Genomic DNA, 26,734 nt, shown 5'->3' with positions numbered 1-26,734 from the left:
TGTTGCGAATATACTAGTATATGTGCACATACACATACATTCATCTATTCCAGTGGTTCTCAACCTTCCTAATGCCGCGGCCCTTTAATACAGTTCCTCATGTTGTGGTGACCCCCAACCATAAAAGTATTTTCGTTGCTACTTCATAACTGTAATTTTGCTACTGTTATGAATCGTAATGTAAATATCTGATATGCTATATGGTTGAGAACCGCTGAATTCCCTCCTTCCTGTTGCCACACACACATGCCATTAGAATCTTTTTACAGAAATGGGATCAATTGTACACTGTTTGGTGATCCATACTTTTCCTATTGTTTGAATAAGTTAAAGCCAGATAATGAGAATAAGGGTGATGGATAGTATGTTGTCCTAGACCTGCACTGACATATGCACACAGAGGTTTATTCACATATAAATACAACTGTGTCTATACATACGTGTGTGTGTGTGTGTGTGTGTGTGTGTGTATGCATATAGAGAGAAGGGGAAAGTATGTGAATATTACACTTAACTAGATAACTGCTTTGTAATTAAATCACTGGTGTGGCTTAAAAATACACACAAAAAGCTTATGTTAAGAACTCAGTGCCAGATTCTTGATGTTAGGAAATCGAAAACATATGAAACTTCTGGAATCCCATTCTGCTGCATTTCAATTAATTGAGCTTAAAAAACTCACATCAACTTAAGTTACATAGATTCAAACACCGGCCTCAGTCATTTTGTTCCTGGCGTCTGTGACTCTGAATGGACTTCGTAGCCGGATCATCAGTAATGCATCCTTTGGACTTCGTTTGCTTTGGGGGTCACTTAATGATAGAACACGAATTTTTTAAAGCCCTACTGTATTCCACAGGTGAATTTGTTCAGGCTCACCAGTCAGATGGCTTCCTTCTGAGTGCCATTGACGAAGATTCTGCCTTTTAAGTTTTTTGCTTATTAATTTTGACAGGAGCCGCTGTCTCTCTCCGTTTGTGCAGTCTGGTTTGACTGAAGCCTCGCTTCAGGTTTAGCATTTGGACCAAGCAGCACAACAGTGATGAATAATAAACTAGAAGCCGCAGACCTCTGTTATTTGTAAGCACTGTGGAAGATCACTATGAAATTTCGTGCCTGCAGAATTTTGAAAAATCTGAACGCTAAGTTTACTAAGGTTGCTAATCAATGGTTGCTAATCAAGCTTTTAAAAGATGGAAATTTATGCATGCTAATCAGATTATGAGTGCGTATTATATTTTTAACTTGTCCTCATTAATAAATATATTCTGCTTGAGACATTTTTTACTTAGATACCTGGCTAAACTTCTTTAAGGAAAGTGAATCCAAAAGCCATCTTAGATTTAATCAGCATGGTTTTCATTTCTGTCTGTATGAAAATTGTGTCAGTGTAGTTATGCACGTGATTTCTTACTGCTTTTCCTGGAGGCTGTTATCAGCGATGGCCAGGCTGTCCTCCTCGATTTTCTCCTGGGACAGTTGATTGAAGCAGATCAGTTTCACAGCTTGAGATTTATAAGAGATAATTCTGAAGTGTTCTACCTCATCACTATTTTGATCCACCTCCTAATTTCCCCTTTTAAGGGATGGCTCATCCTTTTGCTTAATTATGATAAGGGTAACATTTTGTTTGTGGTGGATGCTTCCACTGTGTGGGCCCATTCCTAACATTTTGAATATTCCGTCCCATCATCTTTATGTTCGATAGATATGTCCATTCTGAAATCTCTGTCAAGGACCATTTGAATGTTGGACATAAACTCATCCTGCTGTGGTTTGGCTTCTGCTTTTTGTTCCCACATGCAATTTCTAGGTGTGCTGAGCTGAATGGCCAGGTGGATTTCAATCGAAGTTGAGTACACAGTGGATTGCGTGCCGAAGTGACCCGAGGTCATTTGTGCTTCTCTGAAGGTCGTTTGATTAGTCATCCATGGCATTAAGCCTTGGATGTAATCTGTAATCTTCCCTCCTCGGGTGTTGTAAGAGTAACTGTTCTAGAAGTGTGGTGCCGTTGTGTAAGATTAAACACGGGGCCCTGGGCAACTAGGTGTAGGGAGGTGGTCAGTGCTGCTCATTCAGTTTTTCTGAAGTGGCCAAATGAGAATTGATTTAGGGCACGAGATGCTTTTAGGCCTAGATCCCAATGGCAGTCTTCTTCAGAATCCTGTTTCCTTTATTTCTGGTATTTCCTATAGTTTGCCTTGTTGGTTTCACTCAAAATCCTAAGTGTACTATTTTAATTTGCAAGAATCTTAGTACTGACTTAATCTCAAGGGTCGCAGCAACCGTTGAGAATAGTTGAACATAATAGCTTATAGGTGACTAACATAATCGTATTTGCTGTCTTAGAAGCTCATTGCAGCTGCATCTTATAGAATAGATGGAAGAATGCAAGGATGGATAAAGCCTCCTGCAGTAATTCAGGAAAGATGGTGCATTGAAATAAGGCATCGATGGTGGGGTGTTGTTCTCGCAGGAATTGGGAATCTATTGGACATGGGATGGAGGAGGAAGAGAAAGTCAAAGATGCTCAGAATTCTAACTTTAGCTTTTGGTCAATCCTTGGAGTAGATCTCCTTTTGATTAGGTGCTAAGTTTAATGTTGGATGTGTAATACAAATGATTGCAATATACCCTTCACTCACATTCACCAAAGGCTAACATTTTACCATCTTTGCTTTATAGTTTTTCTCTCTTTCTATCTCTTACATGTGTGTTCTTACCAAGTAGAGAAGATATTTCCTTCAATTATTTCACCGAATATTCCCCCCAAACAAGCCATGAATTTAAAAATCAAGTTCACATTAATTTATCATTATTAGCTAATCTATAGACCTTATTCAGATTTTGCAATTGTCCTTGTAATGTCCTGTTATGCAGAACAAAACCTCCAGATCTTGAATTGTAGTCAGTTACCATGTCTTTTTAGTGTCCTAGAATCTGGAGTAGTCTTTCAGTCTTCGGCTAGTGGATGTTTGAATGGCTTTGGAATTGTGTGTGTGTGTGTGTGTGTGTGTGTGTGTGTGTGTAGGGTCGTGTTGGTGTGGAAAACAGATTTGTGATCATGGTCCTTGGACCACAGAGTCTACATTAGAACTGGAAGGTGACTGTGGGGAACCGGGCTTTCTCCTGTCTGTGCTGGAAAGGTGGATAGTTGACTGACACAAGGTGGAAGCAGATCTGTTACTCACGGAACCTTGGTGTTGATACTGTTTTGAATAGAATGGTGATGAATTGGCTTTCTTTTTCCTTCCAGGAACTAGGTGAGACTAATGCATAGGTAGAGATACATAGATACGTCTCCATCCTTCAGAGAAACGTACACCTGACTGTGTACATCTGTGTACATTCTTCCTGTCTGACAATATCGCACCCACTGGAAAGGCCCGGGGCATGGCAAAAAAACCGAACTGCTCACATCTGCCTGGGACACGTTGTCACCACTAGGTGCTGCCTCTGTGAAGGACTCTTAGGAATTTGTATTCCTGCTCTGCAGCCATCTTGGTGACAACACAATTCCATATTCTTGCCTACTTACATTCATTAACTGTGTGTGTGTGTCTATGTTTTCTTTCTGCATATTAATAGACACCTGAAATGATGTACAATCTCTTTGTTAGAAGGGAAAAAAAACTGTAATACTTATTCTTCTGTTCTGCATTATACCTTTAATTACATAGGGCATATGTTTTCTCTTGTGCCATGTGTGGGGTATCGTTTTTATTTTACGTCTCTAGGACCTGTGCATGTGCAGGTTTGCTCAGAGGCTCCTGTCTGCCTGCAGTGATGGCCGCCAGTTCTAGTCATGGCCACACTTGCACTTGTGTCTTTGAGTGGTTAAGAGGCAGGCTTTGCTGTCCGACTGGCCGGGATTTGAATCCAACTTTGTGGATTTGGGCAAATCACTTAACCTTTCAAGATTCATTTTCCTTTTTCAAAATAGGGAGAATATTGTCAACTTTTTATGGCTAATTTTCGGATTTAAATGAGATCATACATACTAAAAATTTACTATAGCATCTGGCACAATTAAGAATGCAGACATGGTAGCTGATATTATTTTATTGCCTGCTTTCTGTTTGGTTATTATAATCCATTAACCTTGAGAGTTGACTGCCTGATTTATTTCCTGTTTTCTAAAGCAAATGTTAATGTCTTCCACAGGATTTTGTCTCTACAATTATCCGTTTGCTTGACAGCCCCTCAACTTCCATTCGAGCCAAAGCCTTCCTGGTTCTTTTATATATTTTGATCCATAACCACGAGATGCTGCTGCTCAGCTGCCAAGCAAGGTATGACTGTCTCTGATGATTTCATCAACGTCTTCAGATTGGTGCCCGTTTCATTATTTTTTAGCCTCTGTGTATCTGGAATTGAATTTTTTTCTCGGTTTTCTCAAGGGTTTACTATTTCATGTGCAGCCTCAGCTTGGAAACTCTGGAGACCAGGGAGGCTGTGAAACTGAAGCAGGTGGTGGGAACTAGGTGGAGTTTCCCAGGTCTGAGGACGATCCAGGGCAGGTGTTGAGGTGGCTCTGGCTTGCGTCTTTGGGAGGTATTCCTGGACCAGGGTCTTGGTGGTAGTTTTCATCATTGTAGGACTCTGGAATGTGCCGTTGCCAGCCCGCAGGACAGCCTGGTGAAGTAGAGGAAGGAGCAGGGCAGGGATTGGGAGTGTTAGGACGGGCAGGTCTCTCACTCTCTGGGCCTCACCTCCCCGGAGCCGTCCTGCATGTACCCGGTTCTCTTCACACTCAATGCTTCCTGAGTAGCGTCTTCTGAACTGTCTAGTCCATATGCACTGTTGAATCACAGAGAGACCTTAAAGACATGGTCTAATATCTATTTCTCAATCTACCATTATAATTATTATAGAATGTGGAGGAGAGCCTGGCATTGTTGAGATGGATCTTGAATAGGGATTGTCAGACTTTTTCTTGTGAACAACTAGAGAGTAAATATTTTAGGATTTGTGCATCAAGAGGCAAAATTGTGAATATTATGTAGGTACTTATAACAGGAGAGAAAACAAATTGAGTACATATATTTTATAATACAGGTATAATGAGAAGAATAGAATTTTTTTTGGTGGGTGGGGAGAGAGAACATTTTGCTTAATTAGGGGTCAAAGTTAATGTCCCCTCATCAAAGCAATGACTAGTGTTCATGATAGTGCTGATCTCTAATGTAGTTTTATGATTTCAGAGAGGAAGGGAGAGGGAGAAAGAGATAGAAACATCAAAGATGAGAGAGAATCATTGATTGGCTGCCTCCTGCATGCCCCCCACTGGGGATTGAGGCCACAGCCTGGGCATGTGCCCTGACTGTGAATCTAACCATGACCTCTTGGTTCATAGGTTGACATTGAACCACTGAGCCATGCCGGCTGGGCATTCCTGTGCTTTTAAAAACAGTATGCCCAGGGATTTTTAGTTTTTAAGATGGGGGACTTGAGAGGATTGGGCTTGCGCCAACTAGGCAGAACTAGAAATCCAAAGTCACTTTTGAACATGGCTCTTGGAAATGTGAGTAGCTCTAACTTTTTGGAAAGTAACTCAGAAACACTTGTGACTATTAACAGTACCCACCACTTTGGTTCTAACAGTCCTTTGATATTTAGCTGCTAAAAATAGAGGTATGAATTGTTTAGGAAATATGCATGAGGGTATCTAATGTAGCATTGTTTCTAGTGGTCAATATCTGGAAATATAGTTCATGTCCATTGGTATCGAAATACTTCAACACATGATGCTATAGCTAAACTAGAAGTTGATGTCTCATTTGATAAACTATTAACTAGTGGCCTGGTGCACGAAATCATGCACAGGTACGGTCCCTAGGCCTAGCCTGTGATCAGGGCCATCTCACTGCCACCCACCCCGGTTCCCCATTTGCCATCCGGCGATGGGAGCCTGATGGCCGGGGGAGGGACCGAGAGGTCGGCTATTGCTGCCCGCTCGCCGGCCCCACCCCTGCTGCGGGTCGCCCTCTGTGTGTGGGGGAACCGGCGGGGCGGGGCTCTTGGCCTGGCACCACCTGCATCCCCATCCACCCATCGGTGATGGGAGCCTGCCTTCCAGGGAAAGGGACCGAGAGGTGGTCAGTGAACTCTTCTATTTGTATGTATTTGTATAAAATTTTATTTTTAAAAACCTGCATGGCGAGATATACATGCAGGTTATCTGCGGAGGGTGGGATGGGGATATTATGTATCTTAATTCATTTTTATTTTTAGCCTTATTACAATAAGTACATTTCACTCCTATAATTAAGAAAAATATTTAATGAAATAACAGCCCCTTAAAACTAAAAGAAATATTAGCAATAGGTACCAGTGAATTTTGAAGGAGAACCCCTAAGGCAGTCAAAGCTCAAATTTTTTAGGCTTTGTAGATCAAATTCGGTAATAAAATTACTCCCAGACACACACAGGCACCAGTACAGACTGTGCAAAGATGGTTTCTATTTGTTCCTTGGTGCTCTGCAGCCCACGTATTAGTTGGTAGGCACATAAAATGCAAGGTTGAATAGAAAGGTATGGAAACGAGGGGCAGACTCAGGCCAGAGAGATGTTAAAAGTCTCTGTGATGAGTTTATATGGAAAAACGTTCTCCCCTCCTTTCTTGTCTCCTGAAACTCTACTGGCCGCTGGAGTTCTGAGCTCAGCGCGTGCTGCTGTGTGCTGAGACCCCAAAGCTCACATCAGGAGCCCACGATAACCTTTGCTGCATTATGTAGATATTTTTCCTGCTTACCATCGTCACCGTTGGCCTTTTATGGATTAAATCTCAGCACATTTTTTATGATGTCAGATCTCAAGTCTTTCTAGCGTGGCAGCAGTGAAATGGAGCTGTCAGAATCGGATAAAAATGATATGATGGCCCCTGAATCTCCACCTATTTTTTCAAATGGCTTCATGCTCATACTGAATATGGCGGGTGATAAAATAGGGTCCTGTGTGTCTCTAGAAATGATAACCCTTTTGGAGGATGAATAGTCTTTTATGTCCATTGTATGGGTTTGCTGCGAGCCTGAAATGCCAGTGCCTCCTGATGGATCAGGTCTTCCTAGAGCTGTTGCCGCCTCCATAGCATTGCTGTTAATATGGTTATGAGTGAAAAAAAAGCTGCTTTGATCTTAAAAGAACAATTAAAAAAATATTTACCCTGTGTGATTGGTTAACTGTGTGGGAAAAACTATCTTCTCAGCTTACACCATACAAAAGTCAGTTCCAGATGGATTAAAGAATTATGTACCCAAAGAAACTATAAACAGCTGGAAGAAAAAAATATGTTTGAATATGGGTAAGGACAGCTTTCTTGAGTAGAAACCATAACGAAAGAAACCATAAAAGGAAGTTCTGGGACTATATATAGATCAGATACTTTTATATTCCCCCGAAATCATAAATCAAAAATCTCATGCTTACAAAATCTGTACATTTTTGCATCATATAGAACAATCTGTGTACTGTAAAGAGATTTATAAAGATGTGAACAGATCTTCAGCCTCATTAGTAATAAAAAATGCAAATTGAAATAAGCAAATATTATTTCTACCCATCGTAATATCAAATTAAGACAAGAAACTATCACTATCTTATGTCCAAAGTAAAGGGACTACTTTTAGCCAATTGGTGGTGGGGCTACCTTTTTGAGGGTATTTCCAAGTGTGTATCAGGAATCCCTATGATCCAGCAGTCTGCTGACACAAATAACCTTGAATTACAGGTTTGTACATTGGCCAAGGATGTCAGGTACCTGGAAGATCTGAACCTGCCTTTTCTTGGTTGGGAGGTTTTCATGAACTTTATCTATTAGATATGGAAGAACCTAGAGGCTCTTCAGAGACCCCCGTGGGTTCTGGCTGCCCCTGTCTGCACTGTTTGGCAGCACCCCGATTTTCTCTTGGTAATCGTGATCACTCATCCTGTAGAGCAGTGGTTCTCAACCTTCCTGATGCCGCGACCCTTTAATACAGTTCCTCATGTTGTGGTGACCCCCAATTTCATTGTTACAAATTGAACATAATTAAAGCATAGTGATTAATCACAGAAACAATATGTAATTATATATGTGTTTTCCGATGGTCTTAGGCGACCCCTGTGAAAGGGTCGTTCTACCCCCAAAGGGGTCACGACCCACAGGTTGAGAACCGCTGCTGTAGAGTTACCTTCTTCATTCCCCCAAATTGAATTGTTGTGGCCTCTGGTGGAAACTTTCCTTCCTGGGCAGTCCAGCGGAGCTCAGGGTCATGGAAACGGGAAGAAAAATCCTGTGAGCGGGTTATTAGATGAATCGTGACAGGCGGTCACTCCCACTTCTACCCCTTGGTTACCAGACCTGTGTTCAGACAATGGAAGAGACAAAAGCATTGCTTGCTGATTCAAAACATTTGCTTCATTGTCGTAAGATAGAGCCCAACTTTTCATTGTGTTTCCCAGTTGGCGCTGTGACTGAGTTGTCAGGAGGCCATTCCTTCTTTCAGTCAAGCTAGGCTTTTCTAATGGGATACTGGCGAGATGAGTGAATTTCATGGGCTGGAGCAGGTTACCATACTTCTTTTGCTATCAGTAAGTTCCTTGATCCGGTATCTATTTATGTTGAGTACCATGATAGTAAATGAGTTAGTTACTAACTTACTTACTTAGTGGTGCTAAGCCTCGTGCAATGGAAGTTTCAAAAAAGACGTTTCTTTTGGAACCCTGTTGAATATATACATCTTTTAGGAATTTGATGAAATGTACAAATATCCCTCTGTGACGGTAGATACCTAATTTGTTACTGTTGTTACACATATGTACTTACAATTTCATATATAAGATAATGTATTGCTTTAAAAAAAGCAATAACAAAAATAAAATAATGTATTGCTTTAGGATTTTTTTGTTATTACATTTCATAAAATACACTTATTTCAACAGAACACGTGCCCCTTTTTAAACTGCTTTATTGAAGTGTCACCGCAGAGTTTGACATCAGTTCCTTGAGTTTGTTCTGCGTCACCTGACACAGTATTTCAGGGTATACCTTCTCCTTTTGCATTTAAGTTGTCTCTGATATAGCACTTTTTACACCACTGTATGATGCTTTCACTGAAAGTTCTTTTTTAATAGTAGACAGTTGTCTTAGGCACTTTTTTTTTGTTTATGTGTAATCTACACAATTTGATGTGATTATATATTAAATGGGTATGTATTTTATTAGCACTCTTCATTGTTGTTTTGTTGTGGTGGGAAGGCTTGGCTGACTAGCCTAACTCACCTTTACCAGAAACTAGACGTCTACTGTCTTCTTTCTTGAAGTCTCTCTACTGGGCAGCGTGGCTACTTTTCTTGGTTTTCTTCCTTCTTCACCAGTCACTCCTTCTCCATTTCTCTTGCTGGTCCTTGTTCATCTGTTAGCCCGTGTGGTAGTGGTTCCAAGGCCCAGTCCTGAGCCTTGTACTCCCCAGGTGATTCATTAATTCAGTGACCTTCAACATCATCTGCTCCAGGAGCACTTTCACATTAATGCCACCAGCCCGACCGTCCCTGTGAACTCAGACTTGCACATCAGCTGCCAACACGACATCGGCATTTCTCTGTCTAATAATGGTTTTCCTGCCGCAGACGTGTTACTCCAGCGATCTTCTCCCATCTCGATCAGTGGCAGCTCTGTCCTTCCTGTTGGTTAGCTGCTTGGAGTTACTCTTGGTTTCTTTCTTTCTTTCATGTCCAACCAATAGCAAATCTAATTATTTATACCTTACAAAGACATCCAGTATTTCATCAATTCATATCCTTCCCACACTACCACCACAGTTTCTCACCGGAGCTGTTACAGTTGCCTCTTAACTGGTCTTCCTGTGTTTCTGTGGTCTGTTCTCACAGTCTCCAGAGTGCTGACTTTAACCACAGATCAGATCAGGCCACTCCTCCCTACTGGGGGTAAAGTGCAAGGTTCTTACCACGGCCTACAAGGTCTGACAAGGGCTAGAGCCTGGTTTGCTCTCTGATCTCCCCCTTCACTGAGCTCCAGCCACAGAAGAACACACCACCCATGGCCTGGCCTTTGGGATGTTGTATGTACCTCCCGACTGCCTGGAATGTGTGGCCATCCCTTCAACACATTCCCGACCTCTGTTTACAGGACATCCTGCCAGAGGGCCTGCTCTGACCTGTGACTAAGTGTCTTTCTTACTCTTCTTCAATCTTTGCTATAAGGCTTATCATCACCTTAACGATTTCTTAGGTATTTATTTGTTAATTGCCTTTTTCTTCCCACTTGAATTTGCATTCCATGAGCTGAATACCCATCCACTAGAAAAACGCTCAGCACGCAGTAGACACTGCGAATGTTCATGGAGTGAGTGGATGAGATGTCGTCATCCTTGTTGTCACTGAGCTCATTTTACGATAGGCGCTGCCCTGGCGTAGGTACTAGACCAGCCGTGGGCAAACTACGGCCCGCAGGCCGGATCCGGCCCGTTTGAAATGAATAAAACTAAAAAAAAAAAAGACCGTACCCTTTTATGTAATGATATTTACTTTGAATTTATATTAGTTCACACAAACACTCCATCCATGCTTTTGTTCTGGCCCTCCGGTTCAGTTTAAGAACCCATTGTGGCCCTCGAGTCAAAAAGTTTGCCCACCCCTGTACTAGAGGGTGGAACGAGTATAGGACATGGCACGTTTGGCCACGGAAGCATGGAGATACAGTAGGTGGACATTCTCGAAGGCAGGGAGGGAAGCATAGAGGTGGATGTGTGTGGAATGAGCATAAGGATTCCTTTCGAGATGGGAGTAAGGAAAGTGTGGTCCGGTTAGTGGGAATGAATCCTGGGGGAAAATGGGGGTGGGAGTAGATTGGGAAACACAATCCTGGGGAGAAATGATCCTCTTAAAGGCACTGGAGGCAAAACAAAGAAGGGATCTTATTTATTTGTGGTCTATTTGGATTACTGTTCAGATTGTTGATCTTTTTAACTTGATACCCTTGTAGGACACCAGGAAATACCATGTGCAGTTTGGTTGTAGAGCAGTGGTAAAGTGTTTATGGATACTACCCTCAAATGTTCCCATATTTTATTCCTCTCGTAGACTGTGAATTCTTTTAGTAACTAATGTTCCCTTGTCGGCAAAGTGAATTTATTCTGTAGCTTGTGTAAACACATTCTGTAATGGGAGGCATTGGGGAGAGCATCCCAGAAGGAAGAAACGGAGCATCATTCTAGAGTTTGTTTCATATTGTTATGGCGCCCATCAGTCTTTTATTTCTCCCAGCAGAGCCAGTGAGTGTTTTCTTATGTGTTAACAGCCTGTACTAGCGTTTGAAAACTGTTCGAGTAGCTTTTGCCTTAAAGATATTTTAAACTATGGTAATTAAGCTGCACGTTATTAAATTTTGTCATAGATCGTTTAAATTTTAGAGAAAAATATGACTCCTTATAGACAAGTGAGAATTTACTTTTTTATACTCTGCAAATTTTGGATTTCACTTATGAAATAGTGGAGTCCTATTTCTTTGGTTTACTCATTAATCAAGAGGTTTTGTGGTCAGATTCTTTAAGCAGTACTGATATATTTCTGCTGATTGAGGCATATTTTCTCTGCATTTGACCAATGTCATATACTCGTTAGAGTGTGGCTTGGGCTGTCATCTGCAACTAGAACAGAGGATGCTAACCGGCTTACATGGCACTTACGACTTTTTAAAAAAATATATTTTATTGATTTTTTACAGAGAGGAAGGGAGAGGGATAGAGAGTTAGAAACATCGATGAGAGAGAAACACCGATCAGCTGCCTCCTGCACACCCCGCACTGGGAACGTGCCTGCAACCAAGGCACACGCCGCTGACCGGAATCAAACCCGGGACCCTTCAGTCCACAGGCCGATTCTCCATCCACTGAGCCAAACCGGCCAGGGCTGCACTTACGACTTTTGATTTAGTTTTATCCCCATGTGTTCACACATAAGGCTCCAAATAATAATAAGCAGAAAGGCAAAACCATGAATAAATCTGCTAAGAGAGCCACAAAGATTCTAAGGGTTAAGCTTTCAGTACCCTTTACGTGTAAACTACCTCTTTGCAGTTGGCAGTGGGAGCTGGTTGGAAGTTCTCCCTGCGAAGTAGCAGTTGGCTGGGATGAGTGTGCGAACAGAGCTGGGAGATGGATGGCGGCCAGGGAGGCCAGCAAGGGGGCCGCTGCCCAGGGGCCTCTGCCTGATGCAGTCAGCGGGCTCTGTGCCTTTAGAGCAGTGGTTCTCAACCTGTGGGTCCTGACCCCTTTGGGGGTCCAACGACCCTTTCACAGGGGTCGCCTGAGACCATCGGAAAACACATATATAATTACATATTGTTTTTGTGATGAATCACTATGCTTTCATTATGTCCAATTTGTAACAATGAAATTGGGGGTCACCACAACATGAGGAACGGTATTAAAGGGTCGCGGCATTAGGAAGGTTGAGAACCACTGCTTTATAGCATTGAGGGGAACGGGAAGACGACTGGTGGGTCCAGCAAAGGGGATGGATATGGGCCTAAAACTTGTGAACAGCATCCTGAGTATCTAGAGCAGTGATGGCGAACCTTTTGAGCTCAGCGTGTCAGCATTTTGAAAAACCCTAACTTAACTCTGGTGCCGTGTCACATATAGAAATTTTTTGATATTTGCAACCATAGTAAAACAAAGATTTATATTTTTGATATTTATTTTATATGTTTAAATGCCATTTAACAAAGAAAAATCAACCAAAAAAACGAGTTCGCGTGTCACCTCTGACACGCGTGTCATAGGTTCGCCATCACTGACCTAGAGTGATGGTCCAATATGATCCCGCGTTCTGGGGTGGACACAGTTGGTTCAGAAATTGATGTTGAAGAAGAAATAAGTGCATTAAAAGGCAGATATCATAAAACTACTGGACAAAAGGACATATGAAACCCGGTGATGGAGCAAAACTCTTTCTTTGGATTTATGTACACAATTTACTAAAGGAACTGGAATTCATGCAATTGACCCGAGGTTCCAAGCAAGTTGAATATGTTGAATACTGATGAGAAAGTGCAGGCAACCTGTGGTTGGTTCTACTTTGAATCTTCGAAACTCCAAGAACCGTCTTCTGTCCAGATGCCTTTGTTTGCCTTTCACCGTCACCTGGGGAATGCGGTTTCTTTTCATGGGCCCAGGGCAGATGACGTCGTCAGGGCGCTGTCCTGTCATACACTGGCGGGGATGCCAGTTGTCTGTCTGCCTGTCTTTCTGCATAAATGGGAGACTTTTTCTGAGACCAAAATGGGCTGCGCCTGACCTGTTGCTACCCATCTGAATGTCAGCATGATTGGGTCCGCCCGCCCCCTGGAGCCGGTGCCTCGGCGGCATCTTCAGACAGATGCCATCAGCTCTCTCCTCCTGCGAGGTGACCTGTCGCACTCTTCTGCTTGCAGACTGGTGATGCACATCGAGAGGGACAGCAGGAAGACCTCCCCAGGCAAGGAGCGGCAGCCGAGCGGCAGCGAGTACCTGTCCAGATGCCTGGACCTCCTCATCCGCCACATGGTGCGGGAAGTGCCGCGCCTCCTGGGTAAATCGCAGTCTCCTCTCCAGGCCCCTCGCTGCTCACCTTGCCGGGACTTGGCTTTTCAGCCTCGCCCCCTTTTTATTCTCGCTGGTGTGTGATTGCAGGCGAGTGCAGTGCCACTCTGTCTTGAATGTGTAGTTTCAAGATCTCCACGTGCCTTATCTGTCTTCCTAGTTATTTTGCATCAGTGAGGTGATGGAGGCAAGGAGCTGGCTAAAGGTTATGTTGGGGTGTCATCTATGGTAAATGGGTGGTTTTGAAAAATAAGTAAAAGAAAAGCATTTTAATTGCTCAAAATTGGACTTAGGCTCTAATCTTGGGTAGCCTTTCTTAAATTTCTCTCCGCTTAAAAAACTTACTCTCTTAGATGAGAACCACAGATTAATTTATTGTTAAAAGGACTTAGGAATGCATAACCATTAACATGTAATATTAACGGCTTTCGATATTAAAATTGAAAACTGTCTATAGTTTGAAAAATTAAAAAATATCTCATAATGATTTGCAAAAGATGTTTATGACAGCTAATCCCTGATTTCGTTGTTATTTGCAGAAATTAAAATCTAAGGGATGCTTACATTTAGTTTAAATCCCATTCCATGCTTTTGCAGCAGATGTAGCATGAAACCAGGAATGTGTAAATTGCTAAACTGATCCCACCCATTATGGTAAAATATACTTAGACTCTGAAATTCATGATATGAAGTCAGAGTAATGGAAATATCTTCATGGCTGAATGATATGCCTCTGTGCTTCTTACTGATACTTTGGGAGATTTTTTTGCCTGTTAATGACTGAAAATAGAGCATTTCGAAATTTATTTTGGATTGTAACCTTTCTTTAATCTTCAGTCTGAAGGCTTTGTGAGTCAAGTTTCTTACTACTAGACTCATTCTGTTTAGGAGATGATGATACGGTTCAAATATCCACAACACAAGTTTTATTTACTATTGGGCTTATCATCCAATGAGAAGTTTTATGAATTGACCTGTTTTTTATTTCCATCTATTCTATTAGAAATTGTGATCTATAATCGGTTCACTTATCATCTTTAATTTTTTTTTCTGTTTACCAAAGTAATAGGCGCTTATGCTTGAAATTTGGAAAACACACACACAAAAAAGGAAGGAAAATTATTTCTAAGACCCCCCCCCCCACTCTACCGTGCTATTTATAAACTCAGATTTCTAGGTGAGAGGTTTAGAAGCCACAGCGTTTTGTTATAGTCTCAATATTTGTCAGTAATATCTCAGCTTCTCTCCACTCCATTTACGTGGAGGTTCATTCCCTCAGCAATCTTACTGGTTTTCCAGCCATGACGGGCGGTCCCTGAGTATCCGTGACCTTCACCTCCGCAGGTGACATTCTCACCGCCCTGGCTAATGTGTCCGGTCGTAAACACCCGTCACCAGTTCAGGCGAAGCAGCTGAAGCTGTGTCTGCCCCTGATGCCCGTGGTGCTTCACCTCGTCACCTCCCAGGTATGATCTTATCCAGAGGAAAATAATATGGCTGTGACTCCCTTCTTTTTTTTAAAAAAATTGTTTTTATTGATTTTTAAGAATTTTTTTAGAGAGAGAGGAAGGGAGAGGGAGAGAGAGATAGAAAAAACATCAGTGATAAGAAATCACTGATGAGCTGCCTCCTGCACGCCCCCTACTGGGGATCGAGCCCACACCCCCGGCATGTGCCCTGACGGGGAATGGAACCAGCAACTTCTTGTTCATGGGTCGACTTTTCAAATACTGAGCCACTCTGCGAGGCTGTGACTCAACCTTTCTTTTGTAAACTAGAGCTGAGAAACGCCAGCTCAGACAAAACATGTTCATTTTTTTCCCCTTGTCCATGACTTTCAGGATCTAATCTATGGGAACTCTCACCACGCAGGTATTTCGACCTCGAGTTGTAACGGAAGAGTTCCTTTTCAGTTATGGAACCATTCTTGTGAGTAACACTGAATTTTTCATGTCCCTAATAAAAATGTGGCTGTCTCTACTGTTGGTGGAATTTGGTGTCAGAATGAGATAATTTTAAAATTCTCGTGGCATTTATTTGTCTCTAGGGAAGCGACCTTTTTCTATTTTTATCTGTTGACTGGAATAAAATTTGACATTTGGAGAAAAATGCATTTTCTCCTGATAATGTATGTTGTTCACAGACAGCCCCAAGTAGGGTAAGTCCATAGCAAACACTTTTATCCACTTTGGTATTACACATTCTGAGAAAATTTTAAATAATAAAACTGGTGGAAAGGGAATGCTGGGGAGACATTGTCATTATTATTTACATTGGCTTACCTTGCCCAATTCTGTGCAGTCACTTTTTATGATGGCGCTTCTCTAAGTGAAGCTTAATTTAACTTTTTCTTTAATTTTGATGAGATGGGTAGCAATGCAAAACAAATCAGTGTGCTCTCTTTCATTCCAGTTTTTGCTCATAAAAATAGTCTTTGTGTTCAGATTGTGGCCCATGAATTATATTATCTTTTGCCCTTGCCTGGCAGTTACAGTATGTGTCCTCCATGAAATGGGGAGCTTTTCAGAGGGAAAGCTAAGACATTTGTCACGCAGCTCTTCCACTTTTGCTTTGGTGTTTATTATGAACACTGAACTGAGATTTTAAAAATGCTGCAGAGGTGTCTGTTAAGTGAAGCAAGCATCTCAAGGTTATTGTTTTGTTTTGTTTTGTTTTGGTTTGTTTGTTTGTTTTGAATAAAAAAAGGATTGTCACCCACAAGTGAGAATAGAACTTCCTACCAGTGGTTCTCAACCTTCCTAATGCCTCGACCCTTTAATACAGTTCCTCATGTTGTGGTGACCCCCAACCATAAAATTATTTTCGTTGCTACTTCATAACTGTACTTTTTTTTTCTCCCCACCCCCCCATAACTGTACTTTTGCTACTGTTATGAATCGTAATGTAAATATCTGATATGCAGGATGTATTTTCAGGGGTCGCGACCCACAGGTTGAGAACCGCTGTAGGCTAGACGGTCCATCATAGGGCGAAGAATGATTTGAAGTACAGATGTGGAGTGCAGGTCACTGACTTTTAGTAAGAGGTGTGTGTAGTGTAGGCAATGCAGTGGACACAGTTGGGTGGACACAGTTGGTTCAGAAATTGATGTTGAAGAAGAAATAAGTGCATTAAAAGGCAGATATCATAAAACTACTGGACAAAAGGCCTTCCCCTCCAAAAAAGTCTAAATGTCCATGTCTCTGTGCCTTTAATGTATTTTGCTCTACGGTCAGTCCTGGCAGCTTTTGTGCTCAGTTTCAAATCTTTATCACCCTGGCGCCTCGAATCCAAATTCTACAAAGCACATAATTTTTGTTATACACTCATAAGTTTGCAAATTATTAGAACATTGTTTACCACCTTCTTTAATTTGCTCTTCAATCTGCTTCTATGTACAATATGGGTATCATTGTAACATGACTGTAATTCTGCATTTATAATCCCATTGCACTCCATATCAGTGAGTAGAAACGATAATTTTGCTTGTGGAGCCCACCTTGGAATATTTTGGCACAGTGTTTGTTTGGGACAGGTGTAACTGTCCCTGTGTTCATTCTCTTCCTTTTTTCTCAAGGGTAATACTTTTCTCTGCCTACATTCACTAAGTACACTGTAGTTTTCAAGAGAACTACCAAGTGTCTCCAACATGAAGGTCCTTATGGACTTTCAGGAATTACATGGGTTTTAGGGGGGAACTCATCTGCTCCACGAAATTCAGAAACAAGGGAGGAGGCATAATGTGGAAAGGTCTCCTAACTTTCTCCCAGATGTGGGTGTACTCTGTGAGGGTGGGCGGTATTCTGTAGGGGCTTCTTTATGGAGGCCCTTTTAGAAATGGAAAATAACTTACCTGGTTTGGCTCAATGGATAGATTGTCACTGGTCTGCGGACTGAAGGGTCCCTGGTTCGATTCTGGTCAAGGGCACATGCCCAGGTTGTGGGCTCAGTTCCCAATAGGGGGCGTGCAGGAGGCAGCTGATCAGTGATTCTCTCTCATCATTGATGTTTCTATCTCTCTCTCTCTCTCCCTTCCTCTCTGAAATCAATAAAAATATATTAAAAAAAGAGAAAGAAAATAACTTACTTGGTTCAAAGATAACTATGATATTGGAAAATTTTTATCAGTTTTTTCCCCCTTATAAGGTCACTCAAATAGAGGGAGTGTAGGCAAATAAAATGGAAAAGGTCTTTGAGCTCTCTTAAGGATATTTTCCTAGATGGAATCTGGGCCAGTCCCAGAATTCTTTTGTTATTGTTCTTATCACATCTGTTATCCGGCCTTAGCTGTGTGTTGGCACTGATGAAATACTAGTAAAAGAGAAGTATTAACTCAAATTAAAGACCTGGATTTTGTTATCCACACAGTTCTGTGCACATTATTATGAGCCATTGAGGTTGGATGTTGCTTCTATGAGTTGATTCCTAATCTATACAGAAGATGCCAAAGATATTATTCAAGGCAGTGGTGACCTACTGATACCATGAGGCACAGTCTACTCCCATGTCTCAGAGCCCCTTAGAAATTCACAGTGCTGGTTAGCAAACTACTGCCTCTTGAGTTTTCTGCTTTAAGAGTATTCTTTTTAATTTTGTTTAAACAAAAGTTTCCTAAACTTGTTTGAGAGGCTTTGTTTTTGTTTTGTTTGGGCAGCACAGCTATAAATGTCTGTAGCCCAGTCCATAGAATGACTTTGTGAAAGTATCCTGAGCACAATGCGTCTCTGTCTTGGTGTCATGTTCCATTCATGTGTAGATACTTAGCATGATGTTCGGGAAGCCTTACTGGTCTACCTGTAGATAAACACCATTTTCTGTATTTTTCAAGATTTATCTGGTTGGTAGCTACTGTATGTACTATGGCAGGTCTATTATCTTTTCATATTTTAAAAATATGCCTTAATTTGAAGTATTCAAACTTGGCCCACCTTTAGTAACTATCCAGTAGCACAACTCGCTGCCAAGAACTTTCTAGGCTTCTGCTACAGCAGCTCTGCAGGAGCTGTTGGCCTGCCTCAGGTGGGCGTGGAGACGGCAGTCAAGGTTGGTGTGATCTCCCCTCATTAAAAGGGTCCTAAAGGAGCAGGCTGGAGGGGCCTTTGGAATTGTGCTTCCCATTGGCTTCCATTTCTGTACTGGTACCAGCACATGGTTTGCCTCTTTGATCTGTGGACATTTTTATTTTTTAGGTAGAAAAATTTAGGATATTTCTTATATATGGAGGCATGAGTATTGGAATTAACCTCCCCCTGCCCCCAAGTAAAACAAAGTTTTGGTCTTCTTATATTTAAAAGAGGCTAGTATTTGGGGGAAAAATCGGCAGGATACTTGTAAACCATTATTAAGTTTTCAAAGGCTCCAGGCACAAGAGGGCTATACAGCTGCTAATTGTTCTTTTCACTTCTTATTGACAGAAGCAGTTTGTCATCATACTTGTTTTCCTCTTCAGTAAAACAAAGTACCTAAGGACACTGTTAGCAGTAAAGTATCTGGCGGGTGTGATGGGGAAATTCCATGGTGAATACTGTCGTTTTTTTGGGCCTCCATTGAGTTGGGCTGGGAAACAGGAAGTGATGACATTGAGGAAATATGTTCGGGAGCTCATGGTGTGTACTAACCTAATGTTCACTGTGCTTCTCTTGCCTTTTGAAGATGCTCTTGATTAATGAGCTGAGGAAGAGAACTTTGTTGTGTTGTTCTTAAGTTCTGGCCTCACTAGTTGATAAAAGCGTCATGGTTGTGTGGTGGTTATAGTTTTCTACAAAAGGGCATCACAATTCAAATTTTCAAATAAAAGAGGAGAAAGAAATGATAACATTATTTTGATAGATTTTCATGCAAGAATATAATTATGAACTCCATCATTCATGAATCTTTACGTACCCTGGCACTGAGATAGTTATTCTAAGAAAAGACATACTTCCTGCCTTCTGCAGATTCTTATTTTAAGCGAATGTTGCTTTGTTGATTGATTTTTTTTTTTACTTCACTTGCAGTAAATAAAGCAGAGAGAGTGCAATCTTATATTTGAAAAAAATATATAATTATTCATTGCCAAGCAAATGGTCTTGTTATGAGTTTTTTCTCCTTTTTCTACAAACCTTGAATTCATATTCTCAATTTGCTACAGGAACTTATTTTCAGCTTCTTCGAAGTGTAGTACTAAATGATATTGAATAGCACCGCCTGCCCTGGAGCCATAGCTTTCCATTTTTCCCTTTAGATGGGGCCATGTTCTGCCCTGCACTCCTTCACCCACTGAGCCTATCTGTGGGGAGGCGTTCATCCTTTTAGCTCCTCTGCTAAAACTCCCAGCTTTGAAACTTGCACCATCAGAAGGTAGCCTGCGTTACCCCTGTGCTGTGACACAGACATCATGTACAGGTTTCTTGGTCATTGCCCCTCATTCCTCCGAATCTTTCTTCATTGGGCCACTGTCAGTCTCTCCATGCTGCTCCTAGTACCATTCTTGGAGAATTGGATATCCCTACGGAGGGCCCTTCCAACACAGCCTCTGCGCTCCTCCGCCACCTTCTTGTCTTTCCCTCTACAGCTGCCTACACCCATGAACTTATTTGCAGCATCACACTGGCCATCGCTCCTAATTTTCAGTGCCTCTGCTCCCCATCTCCAACAACCCTTTCATTCCTCTGCGACTTCAGTTGGTCTTTCCACTCTTCATCCTGCCCTCTCATGGCCCAACAGCTGCCTCTGGTCTTTACTCAACTTAGGGTTCCCTAGAGTTCCAGCCCCCTTCCCTGCCCTGGATTCACTTGTACCTCCCTTCCCTCCGTTTTCTCCATTGCCCTCCTCTGGCAGAGCCTAATCCTGGTTCGATTCAGTTCTCTATCCACCCCTGCTTTGAGGGGCTAAATATAGCTAGAGAAGAACACCATGTGAGTAGCGGGTCTCACTTTAAACTCATGACTGCTCGTCTCAGGTACACCCTCTGCAGACTGGGGGGTGCATCTAGCTCACTTTCCTGTTTTTATGTACCTGCACGCTCACCTACATGACCCTTTATAAGTTCTCTTCTCCTCTTGAATCTCCAGTGCCTCCTACTCTGTCCTCACTCTCACCTGAGTCATTCCCATCACACTAAGAAGGAAGAAGAAACATATCAAGACATTAAAATTGATAAATCAATGAGACATTAAGTAGGGACTTAAATCAAACAGGGGAGGTATAAGGAAGAAAAGAAGTTAAAAGAAGTCATAGTACTCTGATTGACATTTAGAAAGAAAAAAATGAATACACATGCATGGTTAGAAAATTCCAGCAGTGCAGACAGGCAGAAAGTGAAAACACGCCACCCGCTGTCAGCATTTCCCTTCCCCAAAGGGAACCTCTCCAGTGGTTTCCTTTATGTTCACATCTATGTTTGTGCTTTGTCTCTGGATTCTTTTTAAAATTGTACCAGAAAGATCACGGTATAAACACAGTTCAGTCTTATCTTTCTTAGTAACCCAGAGACATTTGGGTAGATTTAAGTCAAAAGACTTGTCTCTCCTGGTGAGTGAGTGTGGCTGTTACTGGGAATGGTTATGTGTCAGTTGTATTACCTTCACTCTTGCAGGTTGTCCTTTCTGGACTTACCTTGCTATTGAATTTATTCCAACATTAAGTCTCATCGATAGTGATTGGGATGTTTAAAAATGATCATAGTTAATAATGTATATATACAGTTTCAGATGATCATATTTTAAAACGAAGATTATGGTGTTCATAATTTGTGTATAGTGTTGAATGCCTTCCATGAGTTGTTTCATTAAGAATGGTAGGTGGTGTGGGGGCCAATTGTTATCTATGTTTTATTTCAGAGTTATTTTGAAACCCCCACTTACTAGGATTTTTATTTTTCAGAGTCATATTAAGTCTATAGACTCAGGAGAAACTAACATAGAAGGAGCCATAGGTGAGTAGACACCATAGGGACATTTTACATCCTTGACTGAGGTACTTTGATATTGTGATTGTGAACATGTAAACAGACACCTGTAATAATCCCCTGTCTTTCTAGGACTGATGGCATCGGAAGAATTTATCAAGATCACGTTGTCGGCTTTTGAAGCAATAATACAGTATCCTGTTTTACTGAAGGACTATTGCTCTACGGTCAGTCCTGGCAGCTTTTAAAAAATAGGCTTTTTCATTTACTTGGGAATTCTGCATATTGTAGAAATCTGAGTATGTGCATATATCATAATTTATTTACTTTTGATAGACATTAAGTTATATCTAGTTTTTGGCATTTACAAATATCGATGGATATTCTTGTTCATGTGTTTTGCTTTGCATAAGAAGGCACTACTTTTAGGGCATATACTTAGGAATGGGATCAGTGGGTTTGGGATATACATAAACTCAGCTGGTGAACAAAATACTGAAGTGTTCTCCAAAGAGGTGGGGCCAGCTTACATTGACCCGGCAGTGCGGTACCTGACCTCCTCCTCATCCTCCCCAACTCTTGTTACTTCACACCTTGAAATGGGTGGGTATCTAGCAGTATTTCGCCATAGTTTTAAATGTTTGTATGATCAAGACTGCTAATGAGGCTGCATAGTTTTTCAAATGTTTCTTGGCCATTTGGGAGTACTCTTTTATGAAGTGCTTGTTCAAGTCTTTTATTTTAATTTCAGAGAGTGGAAGGGAGAGGCAGAGAGAGAGAGAGAAACATGAATGAGAATCATTGATCGGCCACCTCCTGCATGCTCCCTACTGGGGATTGAGCCCACAACCCAGGCATGTGCCCTGACCAGGAATCAAACCATGGCCTCCAGGTTCATTGATCAACGCTCAACCACTGAGCATGCTGGCCTGGCTTTTTAAAATCTTTATTGTTGAAAGTATTACAAATGTCCCTTTTTGCCCCCATTGATCCTTGTCCCCTTTTAAGACTTTTTTGGAGGGGAAGGCCTTTGGTTTTCTGTAGATGCACTATGATTTAGCTAAATGTGAACCTGCTTTTATTTATTCTGCTTAGGATTCTCTGTGCCTCTTAGATCTGGATTGTCCTTTTTCATAATTTCTGGGAAATTCTCTCTTATCATCTCTGCTTATTCTCTCTTTTCTTTGCTCTGCTTCAGCTACTCAGATCACGTGTACATTAAACTTTCTCACTATATTTTTGATATATTCCATCATTTTTCTCTTTTAGGGTTATATTCTGGATAATTTTGTTTATATTTTGGCTAATTCTATTTCTGTCTTCCATGTCCAGTGTGGTACTAAATATAGCCATTGAGTTTTTAATTTTGGTTATTTTTCATGTGTAGAAGTTTTGTTATCATTAGAAATTCTGCTTATCTGTTTTTTTTCAATCTACTATATTTTTTTATAATTTTTTCCCTCTACATATTTCCTAGTCTGTGATTGATTTATTCACATTTGTTGGATGAAGTTGTTTTACACTATTTGTGATGATTCCAATATCAGAAGACTGCGGTGCGCTGTGGTGTCTGTCAGATCTTGTTTGTGTCCACATCACCTTGTGTTCTTGGAGGCCATGGCCTCCCTGAAGCCGTGGGTGGGTGTTCCCTCCTCCAAGAGGCTTCAGGCTTGTCCCGGGCTCTGTCAGTCAGGGCTCCTTAGACGCAGGTCCTTTGCACCCCTTTTGCAAATCCCTGAGACTATAGTCTGAGATCCTAACTTCCTAGGGCAGCCTTCTCAGCCTGGTTTTCCTTATCAGTGGTCAGCAAACTGCGGCTCTCTGTGAGCACATGCGGCTCTTTGGCCCCTTGAGTGTGGCTCTTCCACAAAATACCGACTTCTGCGCACGGGCCACGAAATTTCAATCGCACTGTACATACGCTCCCACACGTGGTATTTTGTGGAAGAGCCACACTCAAGGGGCCAAAGAGCTGCATGTGGCCCGAGAGCCGCAGTTTGCCAACCACTGCCTTATCTGAACGTAATCTCCACTCCTCAGTGCCCGGCCCAGGGTAGGAACTCACAGAACTCCGCATGTGGGAAGACCTGGACTCAGCCCTCCCTCTTGCCCCAGCGGGCCCTCCTGGAGCCCTGTGTTTGCACTACTGGGAAGTGCCTCCAGGGCGGGCGATACCTGGTGCTAAGATAGTTGGATACAAATGCTCATACTGAGAGTTGAGTTCAGCTGAGCTCTCTGGGTAAAGGTTTCATTCAGAACCTGGTCTGAAAGTTCCCCCATTGTCTTTTCAGATCTTCCGTATTTTTAAGGTTTTGTTCTTTTATATTTTATCTGGCATTTTTAAATTGTGTTCAGTGAGAAAGTTAATCCAAATAATACCCACTATTAGCAGAAACCCTGTTTGTTACGATCACTTTCTGAGTAATGATTTCTCGGTCTTCCATTGAGATAGTGTTGGCTTAAGTGTTTCTTATTGATTGTTTTCTTTAATGAGCAATAACCCAATGGAGAATTTTTGTGATCTAGTAGTTCCAAATACCTGTACTTACATTTAAATAGACATTCAGTAATTTATTTTCTAATCATGAGAGGCTATCATAATAATCCTTGAAACTACAGCGTGTATTATGATAGGAATGGTGTCATTGCAACTCATGGGCTTCATAAAAGAATCTTTAATGCTGTAACTCATGGGAAATCCTCTACCACTTCAGGAGCATGACTGGGATACATGAAATTGACGATTCAGCTTCCCAAGGAGCATAACATTGTTTGAAATGTTACACAAACTATGTTCAAGGCCGCTGATCAATACTTATTATATGGAAGTGGATGCAGGCATTTAATTCTCGCCGAGCACAAGTGCTTAACTCAGATTTTCCCAGAGTTTACACTACTTAGTGCCTCAGAGTTGGAAATCACCAGTGTGGCCTACAGAGCAGTTAGAAATACCAGAACGATTTGATTTGTACAGAGAATTTGTTCCATTCATAGGGTTTCCAAAATATGTTATGATAGCAATGGGAAAAATAAAGGTGATTCTTTATTAGAAAATTCTGGTAGTAATATACATAAGTGGCCTAAAATATATAATATATTTCAATTCATTTAACTTAAAACAATAAACTAAACCATAATATCCTTTTTTTAACAAAGAACCTGCCATTTTGTAAATTTTTAAGTCTTTGGGGGTGAAATCAAGATGTCAGCATCCCTGTTGCGCACGCAGCCTGGGCATTAGCTCGAGCCTCCGGTCGGTCGTTGTGGATGTGACGGACGCAGGGTTTTTACATACTAGGATTGCCTCACCTGAACCAGTACAGAAACAAACCTGACGGAATGAACTGAGATAAATGAGCCTTTAGTGTGAGATTTTATGTGTATCTGGCTGGCTCTCCTCAGCCAGGCTGTGTTTACTGTTTGCTGCAGCTGTTAGTTTCAGAGGCTAATATCCCCTCTAAGGTCCTTGTTCTTGTCTCTGCTCCTGGCTTTGGGTCTCTGTAAGAATTCCTTCTTAAATAAAGCTGGTGCCTGAGCTCTGTCAGTGACCATCCTGCGTTATTGTACAGGAGGGGTCGTGCTCTGGTTGGCAAGGTGTGGTGGGCTTTGCTTGTGCGGGGCATCATTCCATTGGTTTGGGCAGCCAGGTGGTGGTGTTGGGCTGTGAATTGTTTCTCCTGCCTTTTTATCAGCGTAGGCAGGAATTTTGTGTATTGTTGCCAAAACAGCTCATCAAATGAGATAGTAGGTTTCAAAATTAGACCATGGGAGTGATTTGTCCTTTCTTCATTGTCCATTTTTATTTGCGGGGGAGGCGGGGAGGAAGGAGAAAGCTTATTTTGGAGATTTCAAACCATATTTGATTGTGCTCTGTCTGATATTACTAGGAAATCATAGAGTTGTTTTGTATAGTGGATATACATCTTCTGTATCTATTTATAAAAATAACCAGGATTAACTTGTCATAGCTCTTTGATGTATTTGACAAAACATGAGGATTATACATCTCTTTCCCCCCTCCAACATTTTGATTGTTGTTTATCTTCAACTTGAGAAATGATCACCAGCTTATATGTTAATTTGTTAATTTGATGGTTTAATGTCAACCCATGCCAATCAGATTTTGCATTAAATACTAGTTCTTTTCATGAGCCCTGAAGGTTTTGATGATCGTAATGTCATTTTGACCTGAGGACTTTTTCAGTTACATGAGCTTGGTGGTTTATTAAATGTCATGCAGACTTTAGATCCAGGATAAATTTAGCTGTTGCCTTTTTTCCACACCTTTGATTAGTGATTCTGTCAGTGGACAAAAAAACATAGATAGTGGTTGTTATCAAGTCCGTGTTTATGGAGATCTGAACCGAGTCTTTAATACCTTTTCTTGTAGGTTGTTGATTATATCCTGCCACCCTTGGTCTCCTTGGTTCAAAGCCAAAATGGTAAGTGACCACATCTCCCAGAATTCCATCGGTTACACATTTGTTTCCATTCCATCTCCATGGAGTCATGCTCTTGGCATTCTTTCTTTTCAAGTGGAGTGGAGGCTCTTCAGCTTGCGGTTGCTCTCAGAAACCACATCTCTGCTGGTGAACCAGGAGGGCGGGGATGGCAAGGAGGCTGCACCCATCGACTCCGACAGCAACCTTCTGGCTCTCATTAGAGATGTCCTCCTTCCCCAGTAAGTACCGTGCTCTGCACTCACCCAGAGCCCTGTGGGCCGCCCAGGATACTGTGGCCAGATGAGGGGCACCGCTGGCCTTGGGGTCTCCCTGTCCTTACATTCATGTCCACGTGCTAATGTGCTCACCGTGAGGCAGTTAGGACCAGAGGCAGTAACTGTTACACTGCCTGGGACCCAGGAGAATCTCTGTCCATGTTGAAAAATACCATTTAGAGGTTCTTCTGTTTTCTACAGACTCTGAGGTTATGCAGAGTTAAAGGTGTCTATGGCTGGGGGTGGGGGGGGCGGTGAAGTTTATTCTTCAAGGTCGACATGATAAGACTGCTGGAAGATGAAATTGGGACTTTCCCGGGCCCTGCTCAGAAATGATAGAGATGGAAATCTTCCTTCTCTCCAACTCTTGTAATGGAAAATAAGTGTAGATACAGATAGGGGGTGGGGGAACAAGTAGTAATTATCAGAAAGAGGTTATCTTTTTCCTTTTTACTCCATTACTCACATAGCAAGCACACAGTAGGATGATTACAGAGACCTAAACCTCACGGCCGTTTTGTGCAGTAGCGTTCTACGCAGGCTGGG

At 41.8% G+C, this 26,734-nt stretch overlaps 1 protein-coding gene across 1 annotated transcript in view; it reads left to right on the top strand.

The window, feature by feature from the left end:
- LOC102416951 (serine/threonine-protein kinase ULK4-like) overlaps positions 1-26,734 on the top strand; it is a gene marked incomplete at its 3' end in the record, with an annotated part of 130,217 nt that overhangs the window by 54,786 nt on the left and 48,697 nt on the right. The window contains exons 21-28 of the mRNA XM_023747732.1: positions 4,165-4,292; positions 13,436-13,572; positions 14,928-15,049; positions 15,456-15,512; positions 21,447-21,498; positions 21,604-21,698; positions 25,862-25,913; positions 26,008-26,152. Of these exons, the coding sequence (XP_023603500.1) occupies positions 4,165-4,292; positions 13,436-13,572; positions 14,928-15,049; positions 15,456-15,512; positions 21,447-21,498; positions 21,604-21,698; positions 25,862-25,913; positions 26,008-26,152 (788 nt within the window). The remainder of the gene's footprint in view (positions 1-4,164; positions 4,293-13,435; positions 13,573-14,927; positions 15,050-15,455; positions 15,513-21,446; positions 21,499-21,603; positions 21,699-25,861; positions 25,914-26,007; positions 26,153-26,734) is intronic.

The sequence above is a fragment of the Myotis lucifugus genome, unplaced genomic scaffold, assembly GCF_000147115.1.
Source record: "Myotis lucifugus unplaced genomic scaffold, Myoluc2.0 scaffold_956, whole genome shotgun sequence".
NCBI classification, from domain to species: domain Eukaryota; kingdom Metazoa; phylum Chordata; class Mammalia; order Chiroptera; family Vespertilionidae; genus Myotis; species Myotis lucifugus.
Note: the sequence above shows the minus strand (reverse complement) of the source record. Positions and strands in the feature narration are given on the sequence as shown.